Below are 24219 nucleotides of genomic sequence, written 5' to 3'. Positions count from 1 at the left end.
GCTAGCATGATTAACATGTTAGTATCATGTTTTAACATGATTAGCATGTTACTAGTAGGATTAACATGTTAATAGCAAGATTCTAACATGATTAGTAAGTTACTAGCATGTTTCTAGCACAATTAGCATGTTGCTAGCATGATTCTAGCATGATTAGCATGTTACTAGCAAGATTCTAGCATGATAAACAAGTTATTAGCATGTTACTAGCGAGATTCTAGCTTGATTAGCATGCTACTAGCAAGTTACTAGCATGATTCTAGCATGATTAGCATGCTATTAGCATGCTACTATTATTATAATAGTAGTAATAGGCTTAGATAGGAGATCAGTAAGTTGGCTTTTTCAAGCCAACTTAATAACAGTTTATATAATGTATTTTAAAATGTAATGCATTCTTGATGTATTTCAGCAGCCATTACTCCAGTCGTCAGTATCACATTTGAAACAGAAATCTTTTGTAACATTATAAATGTATTTACTGCAACTTTTGATCAATTCAATGCATCCCTGCTTAAAAAATGTTTCACTTATTTAAAAAAAAATCTTACTGATCCCAAATTTTGTACATGAAAGCTTATTAGGTGCATTTTTTAAACAGGACGAGGTGGAACAATGCCTGGTCATCCTAAAAAAGCCTTCATTCAAAGCTACCAGAAAAACACACACTTAGTATTCCTCACATTTCATATAGCATTGAATGGCACCAGACTAGAAAATAAAGGCTATTGGTATGCTGTGCCAGCACTATGGAGAAAGCAGTGCACTGAGTGCAGCAGATGACCTCAAATGACCACATTAGAGCAGGACTGGCATATAAGAGAAGTAAATCCCATTAGATTTGCTACTTGTACCACTGCTGAAACTGCCAGCAGACATAACATCTGCATCACTGAACAACAGCTGTAACTGTAAGACAAACTGCTAAGATATTGTAAGACAATTTCAGTTTTGTTGTTAACTAAAATGATTAAAATTGTTAACTAAATAAAATATTATTGGCAATGTTAGATATATACAGTGAAGATCAAAATTAGAGAACAACCTAGGAACAAGTTTAATGTATTTGAGTCCGACGGGAAACATTTTGTTCGGTGTCAAACTGGGGAAATTCTGACCCCCAAGTGGGTAAAGAAGTTGGTGAGATGTGGAGGAGGAAGCATCATGGCTTGAGGGATGTTTTTCTTAGAATTGGGCCTCTTATACAAATACATGGCAACGTGAATGCAAATGTTTATCAGAATCTCTTTCAGAAACGTGCAGTTCCTTCCCTGCGAGCATCTCTCAGTCAGCCTGCAATTTTCACACAAGACAATCCCCCATCACAATGCAAAACAGACTAAGCAGTTCCTTAAAGCTAAGAAAGTTGAAATAATGAAATGGCCAGCTCAGAGTCCTTAGCTACCCGACTGAAAATCTTTGAAGAGTGGATCAAGATCACGGAAGCACAGTCTGAGAAACCAGTGATGTCTTGAGGCTGCAGATGGGCTGAAGTCATTCAAAGCAAGTGCCTCTACACTTCCTATTAATTTCTGACAACTGTAAACTTCCAAAATTTTAGTTGTAATCTTCTCTTGTGCTACAGTAGTAACTGTTCTCTAATTTTGGTCACTGTGTTTTCCACAAAATAATTATTTTTAAATGCCTTAAATGTCAAACTTGTTGGTATAAAAGTGGTACACCCACAGCTAATATTCCTTCAAAATGTAAGCGATGAAGATTTTCACTCATCCATGCCTTCATTTTTTCACGACTCGATTACTGTAACACTTTATATACAGGAGTTAACCAAACAGCTTTGGCACGGTTGCAGGCAGTTCAAAATGCGGCAGCTAAACTGCTTACAGGTACACGCAAGCATGAGCATATTACGCCGATTTTGTTCTCTCTTAAATGGCTGCCGGTTCGTTTTCAAATAGAATACAAACTTTTAGTGTTTGTTTTTAAATCTTTAAATGGCTTAGCTCCAACATATCTTGGTACCTTAGTAAAATGTCACACTTCTGTCAGATCCTTGAGATCTTCTGATCAGCAACTTTTAACAATTCCCAGAGTTAGATTAAAATTTAAGGGTGATTGCGCCTTTTCATTTGCTGCCCCGAAACTGTGGAATTTGTTACCTTTGAGTATTAGATCAGCTCAGACAATCTCTAGTTTTAAATCATTGTTGAAAACTTATTTATTAACTCAGGCTTTTAATCTCTCTGAGTGCTGAGTTTTATGTTTCTTTGTGTAGTTCCTGTGTGGTGCTATGTCATTGTCTTTGTATAATTATGTAAATGTTTTCTTCTGGTTTTATTTTTGTTGTTTTTTTGGTTTTCTAATTTTGTACAGCACTTTGGGCAACAATGGTTGTATTAATTTGTGCTATAGAAATAAACAAACAAGATTAACAATATTAAAAAAAAAAAAAAGTATTTATAGATTGTTCTCTAATTTTGATCTCCACTGTATATATGCAGCAGATGACCTCAAATGACCACATTAGAGCAGGACTGGCATATAAGAGAAGTAAATCCCATTAGATTTGCTACTTGTACCACTGCTGAAACTGCCAGCAGACATAACATCTGCATCACTGAACAACAGCTGTAACTGTAAGACAAACTGCTAAGATATTGTAAGACAATTTCAGTTTTGTTGTTAACTAAAATTATTAAAATTGTTTCTGTTAATTAAATAAAATATTATTGGCAATGTTAGATATATACAGTGAAGATCAAAATTAGAGAACAACCTAGGAACAAGTTTAATGCATTTGGGTCCGACGGGAAACATTTTGTTCGGTGCCAAACTGGGGAAAGTCTGAACCCCAAGTGGGTAAAGAAGTTGGTGAGATGTGGAGGAGGAGGTATCATGGATTGAGGGATGTTTTTCTTGGAATTGGGCCTCTTAAACAAATACATGGCAATGTGAATGCAAATGTTTATCAGAACCTCTTTCAGAAACGTGCAGTTCCTTCCCTGCGAGCATCTCTCAGTCAGCCTGCAATTTTCACACAAGACAATCCCCCATCACAATGCAAAACAGACTAAGCAGTTCCTTAAAGCTAAGAAAGTTGAAATAATGAAATGGCCAGCTCAGAGTCCTTAGCTACCCGACTGAAAATCTTTGAAGAGTGGATCAAGATCACGGAAGCACAGTCTGAGAAACCAGTGATGTCTTGAGGCTGCAGATGTGCTGAAGTCATTCAAAGAAGTGCCTCTACACTTCCTATTAATTTCTGACAACTGTAAACTTCCAAAATATTAGTCGTAATCTTCTCTTGTGCTACAGTAGTAACTGTTCTCTAATTTTGGTCACTGTGTTTTCCACATAATAATTATTTTTAAATGCCTTAAATGTCAAACTTGCAATATTTTTATTTTAAATAAAGTATTTATAGATTATCCTCTAATTTTGATCTCCACTGTATATATATACATATATCCTTAATGTCTGACAGATATAACAGACAGAAACCACAACTTTTTCTAAGTTCTGCAAAACAGCAAAAAAAACAACAACACTTTTTTTAGCCAATCAGAAGTTGTTTTGCATGTTTGCACATAAATGCAATGGATAGAAAAGGCCAATTTTGATGTCGTTTTTAAACATACTGTGATATTTGTGTTTATGTACAGACTCACCTAAATGCAATAATTCCTGAGTGCTGGTAATACGAGCTCCACGGTGAAGAATCATACAACTCTGAGAACTTAGATCCACGGCACATCACGTGAAAGGAAGTAAAGAGATAATAAAAACAAAACAAAACAAATTACCATGACAAACATCAGCCGCTATTCTATTTCCATTCTCAACCTATTTCTGAAAGCCGTAAACAAAGCGCTGATAACATCTACCAAGGTCATGAAGTTTCCGCCCGATATAAACAGTATTTTGAGACGTCTCAGTGACATCAGAGCTACGGAAGGTGTGACATCATTGAAGAAGGTGAGACATCAGTGGCCCAGGCGAGACCTGCAGCCTTGGCACAAAAGCGCTGTTCTTGTGCGATTGGCTTTGAGCAACAAGAGCTTTGGGCAACAACAGCGCCATTGTCTGGGGCTCAATGTCATCCCGAAGTGCTGGATGGAAGGGGCGGGCGGCGGGTTTAGACTGAGTTTTATGAGCAAGGGCGCACACCCGCAGGACGTCACTTCTCACAATCGCATTCGCTCGCTATTAAACAGGATTACAGGCACGACACAGATTACGTTTAGGCTAATTAGAGCATCGTGCCAGACGAGAAGCCACACTTGGCCCGTTTCCTCATCGGCCTCTATTAATCTCACGCCTAATGCAGACACAAATGCCAACCATTCCCATGATACTGGCTTTTTTGGCGCAGACTTTCCTGCGCTCTCTTTCGGTGCCCTAAATCCTTACTTTCCCTCTCTCTCCTGGCCTGCTCTGTCCCCTGGTCTACCTTTCTTTTCTCCGCTGGCTGCAGCCTCTCAGCAAAGAGGTACAGAGCATCTGATTGTGTGTGAGGAAGCCCACAGACAATGTTTTTATTGAAGGACTGCTCTTCCTCTCACTCAGCCTGCCTGGGCCCTGTTCCTCTCACAAACACCGTTCTTGTCCTCGGCCCTGAAAAGCCGCAGTCCTCTGGGAGCCGGTCTCACCGCACCGCCTCACACCGAGCCGGGCTCCGGTTACAGCTGGCTTTACATTTAAGAGGGCCACGGAGCGGCCGAAGACTCGGCAGAGCCTGCTTTACATTTAAAAGGGTGACAATGAGGGACGAGCGCACCACTGGACCTGCAGCTCTGGCGGACTTTGCGTTTGAAAGTGCCAGGGCCGAGCATCGCTCCTTGAGTGGTCTCTGGAGAGCGGCCGCATTCCGGAGAGATCACGGAGAAACCGGCTTTGTTGCCGAGGACGGCACAGAGACACTGTTATGTATGTTTATGCTTACGTAATGGCTTAGCGCCTGAGACTGGAGGCGGAACTGTGTCGACGACGGGTCTGCCAGGTCTGGAGAGAAGCTGAGGTTGGAGAACTCGATGCTTCCTCCAAGGTAGAACACTGAGAGCAATGGAGAGGCTGCAGGAACAGGAACACACATATGAAGAGATGACAGCTGAAGTTTAAATGTTGATTAACACAGACAAAAATGTAGGAATATTGTTGAACAAAATATCAGATCAATTGCCAATTATTTTAAAGAAAGATGCACACAGATGCTAAAACAGGCTGTCAAGCGATTAATCGCAATTAATCTAGTGCTGGGCAACGATTAATCGCAATTAATAGCATCCAAAATAAAAGTTTTTGTTGATGTACGTATGTGTACTGTGTATATTTATTATGTACTAATAAAGACACACACATACAGTATATATTTTGAAAAGATTTACATGTGTTTACATGTGTATATATATATATTCATATAATTTATATTATATATAAATATATTTAATATATAAGCATAACATATTATTCTTAAATATATACATGCATGTGTGTGTATTTATCTATACATAATAAATATACACATTACACACACATATATTATGTACACAAAAACTTTAATTTCGGATGCGATTAATCATGATTAATCGTTGCCCAGGACTAGATTAATCACATTCAAAATAAAAGTTTGTATTTACATAATATATGTGTGTGTACTGAGAACATTTATTATGTATATATAAATACACACACAAATATGTATATAAAAATATTTACAGGTATATATATTTATATATATTCATATATATATATATATATATATATATACATAATAAATATTTACAGTACACACACGTATTATGTAAAATATCTTTTGTTTTGGATGTGATAAATTGCAATTAATCGTTTGACAGCTCTAAACATAATACATATACTACAAATATTTGGGGTGAGTACGTTTTTTTAGAATTAGCATTAATAATTTTATTTGGCAAGGGTGCATTAAATGCATTAAATTGATCAAAAGTGACAGTAAAGAGATTTACAAGGTTATAAAATATTTCTATTTCAAATAAATGACCCTGTAAAAAAAATTTTCACAAATATATTAAACAGCAAAACTGTTTTTGACACTAAAGACTGGAGAATGGCTGCTGAAAATTCAGCACCGCCACTGCAGGAATAATGTAATTTTAAAATATTTTACAGTAGAAAACAGTTAATATTAAAACACAATATTACTGTTTTACTGTATTTTTAATCAAATAAATGCAGATTTGGTTACAATAAGAGATTTTGTAGAAAAACATTAACAAATCTTTTAAATGGTAGTGTATTTTGAAACATTATTTTAGCACTTTAGTTAACAATTACTGGAACAATAAATCCACTATTTATCCAATAAACATAATCTTGGGATTCTTTAATTAACAGTAAATTCAAATGAAATAATGACAAAAGGTCTTGCATTTTGCAAAGTACAACTTTAGTACCCAAAGACATGTTCAACTATCTTTTGGGGATCATATATGATATCTAGCAGCTCAGAGTATATGCGTAGCATATTAAAAAAAAAACAGGAACATTTGGAAGCTCTCACTGAAGAATCTCCTTGGACGGTCAAGGATGAGAAGCTTCACTAGCTATACTGGAACATACCAGATCATTAATCTCAGCATTCCTCTACAGCACAGGGTCTTAACTTACATGCAAGGAAATGGAGAGTCAGTGCAATGGCAGCCGAGAGAGGGAGGAGGGGGGAGGCTCTCAGTGCCCACTTACTCCATGCCCCGCAATCCGCTCTCTTGCCCACCGGGCTCTTGATGTCAGACTCGCCACTAGACGGACTTGACGTCTGGGTTGGCTTCGTCACAAAGTCCTCCTAAACACAAGTCGAGAAACTGTGCCTTAACATCACTTGCATACTACTCTTAGTCACGATCACTATCGCAACCTTTCTGTCACCCTACAACAACCTATGTGTCGTATTTAATTGGCTTCCTGCCGCATCATTCTAAACATCTTTTCATGAGGAGGAAAGGGTCGCGGAACTAGGATATCCTGGTGGGATTCCCCTGTGGAGTCGCACAAAGCGTAATTTGAGGGTCTGCTTTCCCACGGCCCCTCTCAACGGTGTCAGCACTCCATCTTTGACAAGCACATTCATGAGACTATCAAGACCAACGTTTAGTCACAGGGAACCCGGTGGTCAAACGAAAAGGTTTATATTCATTATCAAAGCTGAAATGAGCTTAAAATACCTTTTGTAAATCTGTATAGGAGAGAGCTGGGAGTGTTGTAACACGGGGTGAGTTGTAATACGTCAGTTTAACCAATTAGAAACTGGAAACTCTTAAAATAAAGATTCCAAAAGGGGTTTTCACAGCGATTCCATTGAAGAACCATTTTTGGTTTCCCAAAGAACTTTTCAGTGAACAGTTGAATCTTTTTTTTGTTAATGTTGGAAAAATCTAAAGAAACTTCTTTGATTATAAAGACTCTTTTGAAGTATGGAAAGTGTCTGTAGATGTTAAATGTTATTCATGGATCCATAGATGCATATAACCACCATGTGACAACGGTTTCAAGACCTTTGAAAGTACAAGACAATTCAGAAAAATGTTGCGTATAATCTGAATTAGCATATTCTCTTGTATAATTTGATATGTAACATCCATGCACGCTTTTCATCTATGTGTTTAAAAAAATAAACTAACAAAATTGTACTTCTATTGGACCCACAAAGATCTGCACAGAAGATAGACCTACACTACCAGTCAAAAGTTTTTGAACAGGAAGATTTTTAATGTTTTAAAAGAAGTTTCTTTTGCTCACCAAGCCTGCATCTATTTGATCCAAAGTACAGCAAAAGTGTAAAATTTTGAAATATTTTTACCATTTAAATTAACTGTTTTCTATCTGAATATATTTTAAAATGTAATTTATTCCTGTGATTTCAAAGTTGAATTTTTAGCATCAAACTCAAGTCACATGATCCTTCAGAAATCATTCTAATATTTTGATTTGCTGCTCAAACAACATTTATTATTATTATTATGTTGAAAACAGCTAAGTAGATTTTTTTCAGGTTTCTTTGACGAATAGAAAGTTCAGAAGAACAGCATTTATCTAAAATTAAAATCTTTTGTAACATAAATGTCTTTATCATCACTTTTGATCAATTTAAAGCATCCTTGCTATATATATATATATATATATATATATATATATATAAATTATACTGACTCCAAGCTTTTGAATGGTATAGTGTATAATGTTACAAAAGCTTTTTATTTCAGATAAATACTGATTTTTGGATCTTTCTTTTCATCAAATAATCCTGAAAAATGTACTCAATTGTTTTAAATATTGATAATAATAATAAAAGGCGTTTCTTGAACAATGAATCAGCATATTAGAATGATTTCTAAAGGATCATGTGACACTGAAGACTGGAGTAATGATGCTGAACATTTAGCTTTGATCACAGGAATAAACTGCATTTAAAATTATATTCAAAGCACTTATTTTAAACCATAAAAATACTTCACAATATTACTGCTTTTGCTGTATTTTGAATCAAATAAATGCAGGCTTGGTGAGCATAAGAGATTTCTTTAAAAAAACACTACAAATCTTACTGTTCAAAAACTTTTGACTAGTAGTGTACATTTGCACCAACTGTGATTGACTAACCTACAAAATGAAAACTGCATAATTTGCATTTTACTTTAATCATACTAAATAATATTATTCCCGTATTTATCTTCTACAAATTAAGATACATTAATTAATACTATTCCCGTATTTATCTGCTATTAATGTACTTTAATACGGGAATAATATATTAAAGTTTAAGACATGGCATTAAACAGTTATACTTACACGTTTGAACAATGTTTCACTCACACTGTAGACTTGTATGTATTTTGTAAGTTAGAGTAAATACATTTTAATCAACTGAAATGAAAACAAGACGCCAAAAGTGTTCAAAAGCATCACGACAGTGTTGAATTCGCTGTAGTCGCTGCGTCTGTGCTTGCGGTGCTGATGGAGGGTCTCCTACCTGTGCAGGTGCACCGGCGGGGGCGCAGGTTCCTAAACCAGAGACGCTGTAAACTTCGCAGCTTCTGTTTTTGGGAAAAGTCCTCATGGCCCGCTCTCTCATGGCTCCGATGCAGCGATACAGAACAATACCTCGGGCAGAAAAATCAGCCCGCAGACGTAGTGCGATCCCGGAGAAACCCGACCTGAGCGGGTCTGGCGCTGCGAGCATTCACTCTCCGTGTCCCTCCGTGAACAGGTGCTGCACGGCCCCCAGCATGCACCGCGGCACAAAGGGAGCACTATGAGCAGGTACAATCCACATAGCCATCCGTGCGACAGAAATTGTGGGCAAACTTCTCCCGTGGTGTGCGTGTGCCATGGGCCACAATGGGCAGTCTGATGTTACATGATTAGAGCGTCATTAAATTAATCGCGGAGAAGAATCTATCATTACAGCGGTCCGTCTGCTGGGGATGAAAAACATCAGCGCATAGCTAAAATATTTGCTTAACGGGAGTCGGTGTGGATGAAATATTTCCCTGTTGTTTCCCCCGTGTCTCACGTTACGAGCCAGCGAGGCGTGCAGCCTGAGAACAAAGTGGACCCAATATATCCCCGTGTGCTGCACACTGTATCGATTCCTGGGCCAAACCAGGACATTTTCCTTCCCAAGAGAGTATTTACTGTATGTGTTGTCATCCTTGATGTGGATGCTTTTATTTAAAAACATTATTTAATAATAGTATTATATTGTTATTTGCCATGTGGTGCTCCTGCATAAACAAATAGAAGATTTGCACTTACCTGGTCAGAACCCGGATGCGCAGCCATATTGGCTATACTCGGATGTAAACAACAGCATGGATTCACTGATCTATAATAGAGAACTGGATAGCTCATGACGTCATAGAAGTGAAGCCACTACGCCGCCATATTGCTATTCCCTAGTACTCGCAAACGTTCTATTGAATGAATAGGAAATAATACGACTTTAATGAGAAAACATCACCTAACAAGTCAGCGTTTTCATATCTGACGTCTCACTGTACTTTCTCACAACGCAAACGTCCTAAGCATGTAAACGGTTATTGTTTAATGTCGGGAATTCGCTCTGCTTATTAAAAATATACATTGCAGTAGCGAACATCATGAACATGATAAACATCGGACGTTCACCATGTTTACAAATGACAAAATGCTCATTCTGAAAACTAAAAGATTTATGCTTTGTATACATATAATTTGCCTTGCACAGTTAATAATTGTTTGTGCTGTTTTGTTATAGTGTTTTTATTCGTAACGTTACAGGCTAAATGCATGTTTCAACAATGATTTCGTTAACATCATTCTGAAGCAGTTAATGATTTAAACGTTTAATTCAGCCTACATAACATTCATGTTGAGATAAATGTTAATAATAAACGTTAATAATGCAAAAATGTTAAATATAACATTTTAAAATGATTTAAATAACTAAAAAGATCAAATGAAAATGAAACTTTAAAAATGAAACTAAAACTGTCAGTTAAGTCACTGATTTTATCACTGAATCATTTATTCAGGAATGAAGCCACTCTCTTTACGAATGGGTAATTGAATCAATGACTCAGATTCGTTTAAAAACTCCTGTTCATTCATAAACGGAACACAGCTGTGTTTGAATAGAGATGCGGCTTAGTAGTGACTTTGTTTCAGACTATTTTCATTGACGAAACTGAGGAAAATCAGGTAGTGTTATAGTCAGGTAAATGTAATTTAAGGCACTTAATATAATAGAATTTGCCCGATCTTTAAGAGTTTAAAATAGATGTTGCTCACTTAGGGACATTAAAATATGCACATCATAACTTGGAGAAATAACGCTGACTAATTACATTTGGTACGGATTTAAAGACATCAAGCTTTATTTCCAAGATTTTAATTTCAATACAGCATAGAGCAATATAACATGCTTGTATTATTTATTGTATATTCGAATCAATTTCAGATACTAATTCCAGATATATGTTCATGTTTACTATTTCCTGCATAATTCCTTACGTTAAGAAATATATTTTGTGTCTGATCAAAACGTCGGCAAGTGCGCAGCTGACACACCCACCTGAACGATTTCAAAACATTGCTTATCCTGCTCGAAAAGACAATAAACACTGCAGATAAGATTTTAAGTAAAAATTAATTTACATACACATATCATAAAAACTAGTCCTGTGTGACTGATACACTTAAAATCGGGTGATTTTAGGTCAGCGGTTTCGCTGTGAGTCAATGGTGCTCTCTGTCGGTAGGGAATAGTAAGATGGCGGATCGAACACTTCCGGTGGCTTCACTGCCTGACGGCAGTTTAGAACGCAATGAGCGATCCAGTCATATATATAGATCAGTGCATGGATTGCATATTTAATGTACTACTGAATATGTTGTTCTGCTAATTTATGCTGTCTAAAGCACAGAAAAAAACGTGTGGAAGCTGCTAAATCATATAGTGAAGGACTTAGCAGGAAAAGGTGTGATATTATGACAAACTGAAGTACATAGGTGGTAAAAAATACATACGAGCAGTATTAATTAAGATATTAGCCTAATATTTCACCTACTTGACCAGGAAATGATAAGAACAAACACATGTTGTCAACAGTCTTGCCCTGGAAATCCTGGTTCAGTATGGCCAACCACAAACGCTCTCTTTCCTCAGACAGTTTTTGATTTGTTATAACTTTTGGCTACTCCAAATGTTTTTTTCTGGTTAACCTATTAGTACAGCCCAAAACATGACAATAATTGACCATTTTCAGCAGCAATAATCATATGCAAATTTCATTCGTTTCAGTGGCATTGTTTACGTTCAGTGCCGCCAATTTGGCCGATTGATGACGCGCCGTGAAATACTGATTTCCCAGCAACAAGGACGAACACTGTAAAAATAACATTAAAGCTCTACTTCACAGACTAATATTAATAATCATTTATCGTTAAACATTTACCATATTTAGCTACAAAGTAACATGTCAACCTATTTTTAAGTTCTCTGATGTCTCTATAGTGGTTAAACATGAGATATAATTTGTGTTGGGTAACTCTAACAGACAGTCTTTGGTCTTATTATTCTATTATTTATTCCAGAGCAAATAGTTTTGGCTGAGGGCAGAATCTCAACACATTATATTTTATGAAAATTTAATGCATATATGTATATCAGTGCACTGCCTTTGTACTTTTGACTGAATTACATAGCAGCTTTTACGATGGCTTGTTTATTAAATGATATTAACTACAGTAAGCTTTTAATGAAGCAACTTAATGTTCCTTCATTACTAGTTCTAAAGTGACATTTTTGAATTAGTAATGGAGGCTTGGGCTCAGCTGTTAAACTGTCAACTTGACAATTGAATCCATGGTGGAAGGAAGTAGTTTGGACAAAAGACGGTTTTTAAAGACACTCTGTTGTTGTTTTGTTGTTTTTTTATGTATTTACATACTCGTGTTGTCAGACTGTTGTATAAATGCAATATCACACTTATAGCTGTGCAATACTGTTGTATATGGGCACGCTGTGAATATCTATGTCCGGGTCACAGCTGTGCCAATATACAACCATAGCGCAAAACTATTAATATAATTTAATAGTTAGCTTATTAGTTCTATATTGTAATATTGTAGTATTAACCATGCTGCAAAAATGCTGGTTTAAGTTGGAAGTAGCTGGTTTCCCAGCCTAGCTAAAATGGTCAAGCTGGTCTCCCAGCCTAACCAGCTAAAAAAGTGGTCAAAATCTTTCTAAAACCAAATGAGCAGACTGGAAGACCAGCTAATATATACCATTTTTAAAATATATTATTTTAGATCATTTAAAAAAGGTTAACATACTATATAGTATCAATTATGTATACTGTAACTTGTTTTTTTTATTTGACAGGGATTATTTGCTATTGCTGAAAAAAAAAAAGACTACAAGAAATTTATTGTTTAAGACAAATGTATTATAATGGTGTTACATGATTGACAGACCATTACATAACACATGTACTTGGTGTGGAACAGCTGTTGAGATGAAAATGGCTCATTTTGATTGTGTGAAATACATTATAAGGTGGATTTATTGGCTGTGTGTTTCATAAGTCTTGAATATGTCTTTGGATCCAGTCGATGAACTTGGCCACTCTGGTGTAAACTCCAGGAAGATTGGGTCTGCCACAGCCAGAACCCCAGCTCACAATGCCCGTCAGAAACCAGCGGCCGCCTGAGTGTGCTTGACAGGACAGAGGACCGCCTGAGTCTCCCTGGAATCAAAAATTGGTTATGTAAAAATCCAGGGAGACAGCTCACTTTCATCAATGAGAAAGGTTAGTCCTTTAATAATGCTCTGAAATGAGATACTAAGCTTATGTTCGGTTCATAAAGCAGGAACCAGTCCAATGGTTGTTATCTCCCCTCACCCGGCAGGCATCCTGCTCTCCTGAGGGAACGCCAGCACACAGCATGCGGGGTGACACAGCGCCATAGCTTCTCTTGCATTCACCCTGGCTTATAATGCTAACTTCTGCCTTCTGCAATACAGTGGGTAGAACCTTATCTGTATAAACAGAGGGAAATATGCTATTTATATGCCATATATTGTACAAAACAAACTCTTTTTTTCTAGCAGGACAACTGTTTTAAACACTGATAATGAGTTTCTTGAGCAACAAATTAGCATATTAGAATGATTTCTGAAGGATCATGTGAACTGAACACTGACATAACTGCTGAAAATTCAGCTTTGCATTACAGAAATAAATTACACTTTAAAATCTATTAAAATAGAAAACCGTTTTTTTGTAAATGGTAAAAATATTTCACAATATTGCTGTGCACTTGATCAGATAAATGCAGCCTTGGTGAGCATAAGAGACTTCTTTCAAAGACATTACAAAGTCTTACCAACCCCAAACGGTTGAATGGTATTGTTACATCATTTGTCATTGTTTTGGAGCTTTTTACCCTGTTCAGAGCGGTAGCCCCAACCCGTGACCCAGCAGCGGTGTCCTTCAGTAAAGGTCTGTGAAGGGGCTGGCAGGCAGATGGGCTGGATATATTGCTCCAGACTGCGGGGCCAGGCCTTCTTTAACTGCACAAGGGCGATGTCATAGTCAAAATTTCTCGTATTGTAGTATTCATGCACCACAATTCGACGGATCTCGGCCACATGCTTGGCACTACCCTGGTTTAACATGCCCAAATGAGCCGTCCACATACGTGGATCTGCCAACCTGAAAGCATCAAAGATCACACATGCTCAAACTGCATTAAGATGGCTCATAATAAATTCGATATTTAACAATTTAAAGTATAGATCTACCTAAAGTTCCTCACCTTTCTTTGCTAAAACAGTGCGCTGCAGAAATGAGCCACTCATCAGAGAGTACCGATGCTCCGCAATACAGATTACCGGAGAAAAGCATGCTGACCTGCCATGGCCACTCCCCCTCCACCGAATTGATCCCGCCCACAATACGCTGCTGTGGGGCAGCGCTGTCAAATACACGCTTTGAAGGGGTGGGATTGCCACAAGCTACAAATCATATGGAAACATATCAGACACAAGCGGATTAAATACTTTGTATTTAAGAACAAAGTACAAATTCTGAAAAAAAGTAACATGATTTTCACAAAATATTAAGCAGCAAAACCAACTGTTTTCAACATTGCTAAAATCTAATATTTCACAACCTAACTGTTTTACTGTGTTTTTCATCACATAAATGCAGCTTTGGTAAGCATAGAGAAAAAAGACATTAAAAAAAAAACTTATTATTTCATTATTTCAACGTATTATTACTTATTATTTCAAACTTTTGACCAAAAGCGAATGTTTGTATGTGCATAAACTGCTCAGTCATGACAGGTGCATTTGATTAGCCAAAGCCATTAAAATCACAGAGCGTTCAGAAAGAGAATGAACCATGATCAAAGCTCAGTTTGTATTCTGTAATCTCCCTCTGATTCAGCTCCAACACACACACCAATTACCAAACACAATTTCAAGTCAACCATTACAAAAAGGTCAACAGATCATAATAATAGCAGCAGTATCATCATGTGAATATGAAGGCTACTTTGGGTTGAGTGGATAGCGAGTCATATGTGAAACAAAGTGGTCCTAAAAACTTTTGGAGACTCCTGGAAGGATGTGGAAATTGCTTTGATATTTTGCGTCATTCTGACGTCAGATGTATTTCGGTAACAGAATTTAAAAACATACACTACCAGTTAATTAACATTTTTATTGTTTTTAAACAAGCCTGCATTTATTTGATTCGAAGTACAGCAAAAACAGTACAATTCTGAAATATTTTTACTATTTAAAATATATTATAACTGGTTTCTATTTAAATATATTTTAAAATGTAATTTATTCTTGTGATCAAAGCTAAATTTTCAGCATCATTACTCCAGTCTTCAGTGTCACATGATCCTTCAGAAGTCATTCTAATATGCTGATTTGCTGTTCAAGAAACATTTATTATCATTATTTTAATATTTAAAACAGTTGAGTACATTTTTTCAGGATACTTTGATGAATAGAAAGATCAGTATTGCTGTACTTCTGAACTTTCTATTTATCAAAGAAACCTGAACAAATTCTAGCTGTTTACAACATAATAATAATAATAAATGTTTTTTCAGCAGCAAATCAGAATATTAGAATGATTTCTAAAGGATCATGTGACTGGAGTAATAATGCTAAAAACTCAGGTTTGAAATCAAAGGAATAAATTATATTTTAAAATATATTTAAATGGAAAATAGTTATTTTAAATAGTAAAAATGTTTCAAACTGTTACTTTTTTTGCTGTACTTTGGAGCAAATATATGCAGGCTTGATGAGCAGAAGAGACTTTGAATATCTTACTGTTCAAAAACTTTTGAGTTGTACTGTATATGTGAATCATGAAATTAAAGACACATAAAGAAAACATCCAAAAAATAAAAAAATAAAGCACAATTAGATTTTGTGGGCAAATTGATGTTTTCTTTTTCTACAATAATCTGTTTTTGCTTGCACTTTTATTTTCTCACTCTTAATGCGAAGAACTAAAGTGTGAGTAAGAAGAAAATAAAAGTGCAAGTGCCAGTGAGCAAACACAAAAAAAAAGATAATAGTAGAAAAGAAAACTTTTTGCTTGCAATTTTTAGATTTTGAGTTTATGTACATTTTCGTCATGTCTTCAGCTTTTTATATTATATATATATTGTATTTTTAGGCATTTTTGCCTTTATTAGGATAGGACAGTATTTCAGACAGAATGCGAGGTGGGTGAGAGAGAGGGGGGGGGGGTGGGATCACAAGCCGGGACTCGAACTCAGGCTGCCCATTACGCACCATTCACACAGGGCGTCAGCGTTAACGCTTCACGGAGGACGTGTCTGAAGCTTCGTGCTGATTGGCCAGCATCCGCACCGAACGGGATTGGCTAGCGTTTGCACTAGTAAATTTGCATAAGGCGATCTGATTGGCGCTTGAAAAGTTGAAAAATTTTTAACTTCTGTCGCAAGCAACGCCAGTGACGTGACGCAACGGACCCATAATTCAGTTCGGCAACGCTTGACGTCATACCATTCAAAGTAAATGAGAAGCGTTAACGCTGACGCCCAAGGTGACGCGTCACAACAATTTTTATTATTTTTAATTCTGTGGTCTCAATACATTTGACATCAAACTGACTCAATATTGATACCTCATATGGATTGGAAGTTACCATACTGTTGATTGTTTGGCTCACAGGAGATTTTAATAATAATAGTGGAAATAAAAACCCTAAAACAGACATTAATGGTGTTAACTATGACAAATCTGTTTTGTCTTTTTATATGTCAAACAAACCAATTTGATGAGCGATACACTGTTTCTAGACATTACCAAAATAAAACTTACCACAGTCTTTCTCATCACTGCGATCGTAGCAGTCAGGTAATCCATCACATTTTGCATTTTTCTTAAGAATGCAGGCTCCATTGCCACATTGGTAACTGACTCCAGAACAGCTAGTCTCTGCATAGCCAACACATTAATCAGTGTACACACAATTCAATCTCAAAATGTGAATTTTTTAAATACTTCTCACATTACCCTGAGTACAGTTGGTCTCGTCTTTACCACTGGAACAGTCCATCTCTCCATTACAGATATATAATGGGTGCAAAGGGGATGAACCTCCACAGATTTTAGGAGGTTTAGCTGTTGGACAGAGATAAATGCTAATAAAATGTTAAATATTAACACAGATAATTTGTTTTACTATTGCAGAACTACTGGGATTACATGATTTTGTGGTTAACGTACAACAAAAAATCTCATCGCTTTCATCCTGACAGTCATCTAGTCCATCACAGCGCCTGAACTTCTCCACGCACAGACCTGTGGAGCACAGGAAGTGGCCCTCTGGACATGCTTGGAAAAACACAAACAAGACCAGTGTAAGAACATTTAGTGCCATGAGTCATTTTAGTGACAAATATTATTCTCTTTCTCGTAAGTGAGAAGTTCTGATGAAAAATGACTATTTTAAAATTGTTCCGCATTTCCTCTGCATTGTTCTTACGCTGACTGGTGTTGTAGCTGCTGTAAGTGGCACTGAAGGGTTGGTCAGCATTACGTGAGCTGCAGCGGAAAACCACTTCAGGGTTTCGCGCAGGAATACGGAAGACGGTTGAATGGTCAATGTAATTTCCACAGTATCTGTAAATCAATCAGTGTTATTTTTATACCAGCTCAAAATTATAATCAGTCTATAACCTGATAAATATGACTTACCGTCAACACAAAAGAAGAGGTCACCAAAATAAACATCTGTCATTGTTTACTCACCATAAAGTTGTTCCAAACCTGTTTGACCTTCTTCTGTGGAACAAAAATCGTGTTGTATGGACCATTTTATGGGCCTATTTTGTGTTTTTTTCAGTCTGAAAAGATCTAATTTTTGCTTTCACAGAACAAAAAGTAAAATGGGTGAGTAAATAATGACAGATACTTTGTTTGATGGTATGTATGGTATTAGTATACAGTTATTATTGTACAAATGTACTTTAACTGACTTGGAAATATTACTTACATAATCTCATTGACTTTCCACCAGCCGTGTTCACAGTTTTGCAAGTCTTTTAGTTTTAGCATGTAGTTCTGGAACCTGAGAGCCACTCCAAGAGCACCGCTGGGCATCTGACACATCAACACCCAACAAAAAAAGGACCCGTCTGTCTCATGGATGCTGTGGATAATATCACTGCACATTAAAAAAGATTTTGATTGGGTGCAGTACCTGAAACATCCAGGTGCAGGAGCACTGACGGGGCAACAGGCTGGGGTAGAACGGACTGTTTATCACTCCAGCTTCACCTGGGCCAGTGGGTAACGCTATCATATTCATACACTCTGTATGGGAAACACAAAATGGCCTCAGGATCACAATTGGATATACAAAAATACAGGTACTTTAGTCAAGGGACTCACGCTCTTCCATGAGAGCCTGGAAGAGTCCTCGGAAGACCTTGTTGCCTTGAGTGAGTCTGAAGGAGAGCAGCATGACATTGGAGGTGGAGACCAATGAGATCGGGTATGACACTGACTCACAAAACCTTTAAAAAGAATACATCAAAATGAAACTGATCTCTGATATTTCACCATTTTCCCCTTTACAATCTCTGGAATGATTTCTCCTAAAATTAAAAAAAAAAAAAACAAGATTTCACAAACCTGTACAGAATCATGCCTCTCATGGGAAGCAGAGCGTCGTACACAGTGAGGGCATCGTAGACGCAGTCACTAGGGTCAATGCGAAAGCTCTTCACAGTGAGTCGGATGACAGAACCTGGAGCGCTTGTCAATTTGATGTAGCAGCTCAAGCCTCCCCATGAGGAGAAGACGTTGAGGGGAATACTCACATCAGGAACACCTGCATATAGCTTATCCACACACTGAGAGCCTGGACACACAGAGACATGATAACAGCACCCATCATACACAGAACTGCAATAATACAGTACAAGTTTCTGTTAATGATAATAGACATTCATAGATAATAGACAAGTCTTTGTTTGTGTAGGGTTGGGCAAGATTTAGAAGTAAAAATCTGAATTTAAGTGTGATTTTGAACTGAATTGGCACACAGGAATGAAACTGAAATTGGTTTTCATTACATACAATACAATATTAATAAACAAATTGGTTTTCTTTACTATATATATATATATATATATGTCAGAGATTGCGTTAGACTTTAACTTTGTCTGTCCGGACAGGGTCGTAAAAATTCTGTTGTAATCTATTATTACCCGTCATATTAATTAATTCATTAATTCATTCATATTTGAATTATAATAACACATTTAATTGCTTTTATTTTTGTTTACATTTTCACTTTTAATCATGAACCTACAGGACCATATAGGCTTTTTTATATTCAACATTTATTTTGAAGAGAACAGATCAACAGAGACTGTTCATCACTTTTCATGTTCAACACCACACAAGCAAGGACAACGAAATACACTAAAATATTTCTCAATTTTAATAGATTCTCATTTTTATGAAACAATATTAGGTTACGCCACCAACTGGACAGGAGAGGGAATTACAGCTACAACGTGACCTCTGATATATATATATAATATATATATATATATATACAACAGTTCATGCTGGTCCTCGAATTTGATTGGCTGAGAGGTGTGCAATATTCTAGTGATACTGGAGTGCCAAACATTTCACTGTTTGTATCACTCCGTTTGCAGTATTTCTCACAGCAACTGTCATGGCAGACACCCAGATCCACTATAATTTTATAAAAATGCTGTTTTTGTGTCACAGAATGTAGTTTTAGTAGTTTTTTCTGAGATGTGAGCTTCAGGGCGCCAACAGCCGTTCAGCGTTCATGAACCTGCCGAGATCTTCAGGAATTTGCCGCTGGCTCTGATGTCTCTACAGTGGTTAAACATGAGGTATAATTTGTTTTGGGTAAATCTAACGGACAGTCTTTGGTCTCCTTAATCTAATATTTGTTCCAGAGCAAATAGTTTTGGCTGAGGGCAAAATCTCTTCACGTTATATTTTATGTAATTTTAATACTGTTAATCAGAGTGTTATATTTATCTAAATAAATAAATTAATTCAATTAAATACATGATTCAATAATTAATAAAAAATAAATATTGACATCCATGGTTCCATTTTGTAAACTGGGATAAATGTTTTTTTTGCACCATGGTCCATGAAATGAAATTTAATTTGAAAAATAAATGAATACTACTCTTACTACTCTTACTTTAGACATTTACATTGTTAAAAAACATTTTAAAAAATGCTGTTTTTTTAACATTCCGATCATCAAAGAATCATGAAAAAATGCATAATGGTTTCCACAAAAACATTAAACAACACAACTGTTTTCACCATTGATGATAATCTGCATATCAGAATGATTTCTGAAGGTTCATGTGACACTGAAGACAGGAGTAATGGCTGTAAATTTCGTAATAATATTTCACAATATTACTGCTTTTAGCATAAAAGGCTTCTTTAAATAACATCATAAAATACTGGCCAACTCCAAACTTTTAATCAGTAGTGTACATTACATTTTCTTTTTAGTTCAAACTGCAATTTTGCTACCTTAAAGGTAAATTCAAGTCAAGTTCTGGAATAAAATGTAATTTAAAAAGCAGTTTTGAATTGTGCACCACCCTGGTTTTTCATCTGTATGCACTTATCTGTTTTGACGGACTCACCCACAGCTGTTGATGTGTAATCTGAGCGTAAAGCAACTGAGAAGACAAGAAAACAGAAGTTTAAAATTAAATATTTTTTAGAATGATAGTTCACAGAAAAATGAAAATTCTGTTATTCTTCTCCGTGTCGCTGAAGGCGCCATTAATGAGAGTACCACGGTTAATGCATGTGCAGTCCTCTGCTTGTAAACAAGGTGCTACGCATGTTCTACATCAGTACACCAGATGGATACATCATTGTACTCTTGTTAATGGTGGCAGACTGTCCCAGAAGAGAGGAAATTGTTGAATAAAGTTGTTATTTTTGTTTTCTTTGCCTTACTACATTTCTTGTCCTTGAACGTGTCAGTTGCATTGCTGTCTGTGCAGGGTCAGAAAGCTTTTGGACTTCATCAAAAATATCTAAATTTGTGTTTCAAAGATGAATAAAGGTCTTAAAGGTTGGGAACAACATGAGGGTGAGTAATTAATGGCAGAATATCCATTTTTGGGTGAACTATACCTTTAAGATGAAGTTATTACAAAAAACTGTACAAGGAATATGTGCACAGAATATAACATTATGTAAAGTAGGTAAACAGTGGCAGAGATTACCATTAACAAGAATGGAGTCTATGTCCACAGGAAGGCCCTGCAGGAAGCCCACTGAAGACCTGTTCTTCAGACTCATGTACACAGAGTCTTTGAGGATGGCACTCACACAGTCCTCACACACCGATGGAGTCTTCAGGTGCGGCACCACGAAGATCATCCAGAAATGCACCAAAACACCACCTTGATTGTTATTACTGATGAGAACAGAGGTCACGGATTACAGTTAATGTTCGATGAAATCAAATTTAAATATTACTGCAAATAAAAAGTGACTTCATGTTGACTTTAAATGTGAACTTACAAATTAAAAATGTCAAAACAGCCAAACAAGTAGTGCAGACTTAAAATGGATCATTTATTGACATTATACAGTTGAGGATTAAACTTTTTGAATTTGAAGATCAGGGTACATGTAACTTATTTTGTCTTCTAGGAAACATGTAAGTATCTTCTGTAACTTCTGAAGGGCAGTGCTAAATGAAAAAAATATGATATTTAGCAGGCTTGTGCACAATTCAGAATTTCAGAATTGGCCGCCATTCAATTCATGAGTTGGAATTTGAATTGAATTGACTCCCCACAGGAAGTTGAATTTGAATTGGAGTTGGAATGACAGGAAGTGGAATTAAATTCAAATTCATTCAAATCAAACTTAATTATGTGTTCTGTGACTAGAGCTTTTAACATTCATTGCTGGGGGGGAAACATTTCCTGTTAATGTAATCTGTACAAGTAGTTCAAACTAATATCATTTATAGAATATGTAATGAAATCATATCTGACATATATTGTAAAGCTTCATTGTTAAACACTTCACTTATGTATATGAATTTCTTTGAATTTGTATTGAATTGCAATTCTGCTTCCTTTAATTCAAATTCGAATTGTAATTCTAGATCCTGTTTTTGACATCAATTCAAATTCAAGAATTGAATTGGAATTTAGGAGTCATTCTCAATTCAATTCTGAATTGTGCACAAGCCTGATATTTAGGCAAAATAAGAAAAATGTGCACATTCTGTTCAAAAGTTTTCACCCCCTAGCTCTTAATGCATCATTTTTCCTTCTGGAGCATCAGTGAGTGACTTATTCAGGTCAGAACTAAATAAAAAATAACATGCATTTTGTAAGATTTCTCTTATTTTGATAAAATAATTAACATTTTGCAGATTCTGCAAGGTGTATTTAAACTTTTGACCTCAACTGTAAACCTTCCAAATTCCTCCTAGCAGAGTAATACTAGAGCAACTTTACCTCAGATCAGAGATGACGGTTTGTTTGTAGAGTCTGGACACTGATGACGTTCGGTATACACTGGTTATCTTATTAGATTAGACATATTAAGGTGAGGGTTATAATGGTTTCTAAGGCCTTTTATTCTTATAACATATTTATGCCGTGTAACTCACCACATGCTGAATGCGGTTTGCCATGGAGACAAACTCACTGGAGTCGGCGTGCCGATACTCTGGTATAAACTCCACGTTGGCAACACGGAACATACCAGCAAAATACACACCGCTGTTGCTCTCTCTCCGGACTACAAAACACTTCAGTTAAATAACTGTGGACATAACCCTTGTGAAATTACACTTAAAAAAACACTTATTATGGAAAATAATACTGCAAAAGTGTACTTAGGTGTAATAAGAAACAGTCATGAATGTGCACTTTAAGTACGCTTAAGTGGCCTTATTTCTGTAATATTATAGTCAAGTAGTTTTTACATTTTTTTTTTTTAAAGATTTGAAATACCTTACAAATGCACATTCAGTACAATTAGGCACACTTCTATTTCACAAGGGTATGTACAGTACAGAGTGTATGTGTGTTTGTGTTTAGCTTACATATAAAAACCCACAGAAGGGACCACATTATCACCACAATGACAAACACCACCACTGTGATGAGGATGGCCAGATTCTGTAGATTTAATATTGGGTTCTTTTTCTTGAGCTTTTTTCCTCTTCTTCTGCGTCTGTTGTATCTTCTGCATAGTTTATTAAGAGATGCGTCCACTGTAGCCACTTCCACGGACACATCAGCTACCTGAAACCACAGGTATGTATCACATTCGAATCTGATATAACAAACACACACTCACACACATGCACAAAAAAACAACCGCTGTTAATGGAGATGTTAAGTGTGATGACCTGGATTATAATCATTTGCAAGGGTACTGTCATAACTTTATTACACAATGCGGGAGTCATAAAGAGTCATACATTATTCCAGTGCTGCTGCTGTCATTTCAAAACTCCACGACTTATTTCTTGTGTAAGGGATATTTTACTTTTTATTTCCCTTTTTAAATGAATCAAAAAGAAAACGAGTGCAAAATCAGGGGCTTCGCTTTTGAATTTAAGGTGTGTGTTGTGGTCGTATCACAAACAGATATTATTGTAATGAGCGGTTAGAGTTACATGTAAAGCCACTCAGTAATTCTAAGAAAGATCCAACTGGGTTACAAAATCCTCCTCACTCTGAGCTCACAATGACCTAATGGACAACTGACAAATGATTACAACCAGTTACTGCAATTTCTATCTATCCAGCCTGATAGAAGCATCTGGGCCAGGGTTTTCTTGAACATAGTATGAACGTATACAGTTGATGTCAAAAGTTACATACACCTTGTGGAATCTGCAAAATGTTAATTCTTTTACAAAAATAAGAGGGATCATACAAAATGCATGTTATTTTTTATTTAGTATTGACCTGAATAAGATATTTCACATAAAAGTCATTTACATATACTCCACAAGAGAAAATAATAGATGAATTTATAAAAATTACCCGTTCAAAAGTTTACATACACTTGATTCTTAATACTGTGTTGATTCACAATGATTCACAGCTGTTTTTGTTGTTTTTTTGTTTGTTTTGTTTAGTGATAGTTGTTCATGAGTCCCT

At 36.3% G+C, this 24219-nt stretch overlaps 1 protein-coding gene across 1 annotated transcript in view; it reads right to left on the bottom strand.

Moving 5' to 3' along the window:
* Positions 1 to 24219, bottom strand: part of LOC127156144 (uncharacterized) — a 37210-nt gene that overhangs the window by 10826 nt on the left and 2165 nt on the right. Inside the window, exons 2-22 of the mRNA XM_051098879.1 lie at positions 23151 to 23352; positions 22713 to 22843; positions 22558 to 22625; positions 21304 to 21497; positions 20710 to 20745; positions 18680 to 18908; positions 18437 to 18561; positions 18246 to 18358; positions 18039 to 18145; positions 17529 to 17665; positions 17270 to 17377; positions 17057 to 17164; positions 16862 to 16978; positions 14299 to 14497; positions 13927 to 14195; positions 13383 to 13519; positions 13062 to 13226; positions 8966 to 9175; positions 6607 to 6781; positions 4904 to 5031; positions 3630 to 3697 (exon numbers count right to left, since the gene is read on the bottom strand). Coding sequence (XP_050954836.1) covers positions 3630 to 3697; positions 4904 to 5031; positions 6607 to 6781; positions 8966 to 9175; positions 13062 to 13226; positions 13383 to 13519; positions 13927 to 14195; positions 14299 to 14497; positions 16862 to 16978; positions 17057 to 17164; positions 17270 to 17377; positions 17529 to 17665; positions 18039 to 18145; positions 18246 to 18358; positions 18437 to 18561; positions 18680 to 18908; positions 20710 to 20745; positions 21304 to 21497; positions 22558 to 22625; positions 22713 to 22843; positions 23151 to 23352 — 3026 coding nt within the window. The remainder of the gene's footprint in view (positions 1 to 3629; positions 3698 to 4903; positions 5032 to 6606; positions 6782 to 8965; positions 9176 to 13061; positions 13227 to 13382; positions 13520 to 13926; positions 14196 to 14298; positions 14498 to 16861; positions 16979 to 17056; positions 17165 to 17269; positions 17378 to 17528; positions 17666 to 18038; positions 18146 to 18245; positions 18359 to 18436; positions 18562 to 18679; positions 18909 to 20709; positions 20746 to 21303; positions 21498 to 22557; positions 22626 to 22712; positions 22844 to 23150; positions 23353 to 24219) is intronic.

The sequence above is a fragment of the Labeo rohita genome, chromosome 24 (genome assembly GCF_022985175.1).
Source record: "Labeo rohita strain BAU-BD-2019 chromosome 24, IGBB_LRoh.1.0, whole genome shotgun sequence".
Lineage (NCBI taxonomy): Eukaryota > Metazoa > Chordata > Actinopteri > Cypriniformes > Cyprinidae > Labeo > Labeo rohita.
This window is presented reverse-complemented; position numbering and strand designations above follow the sequence as displayed.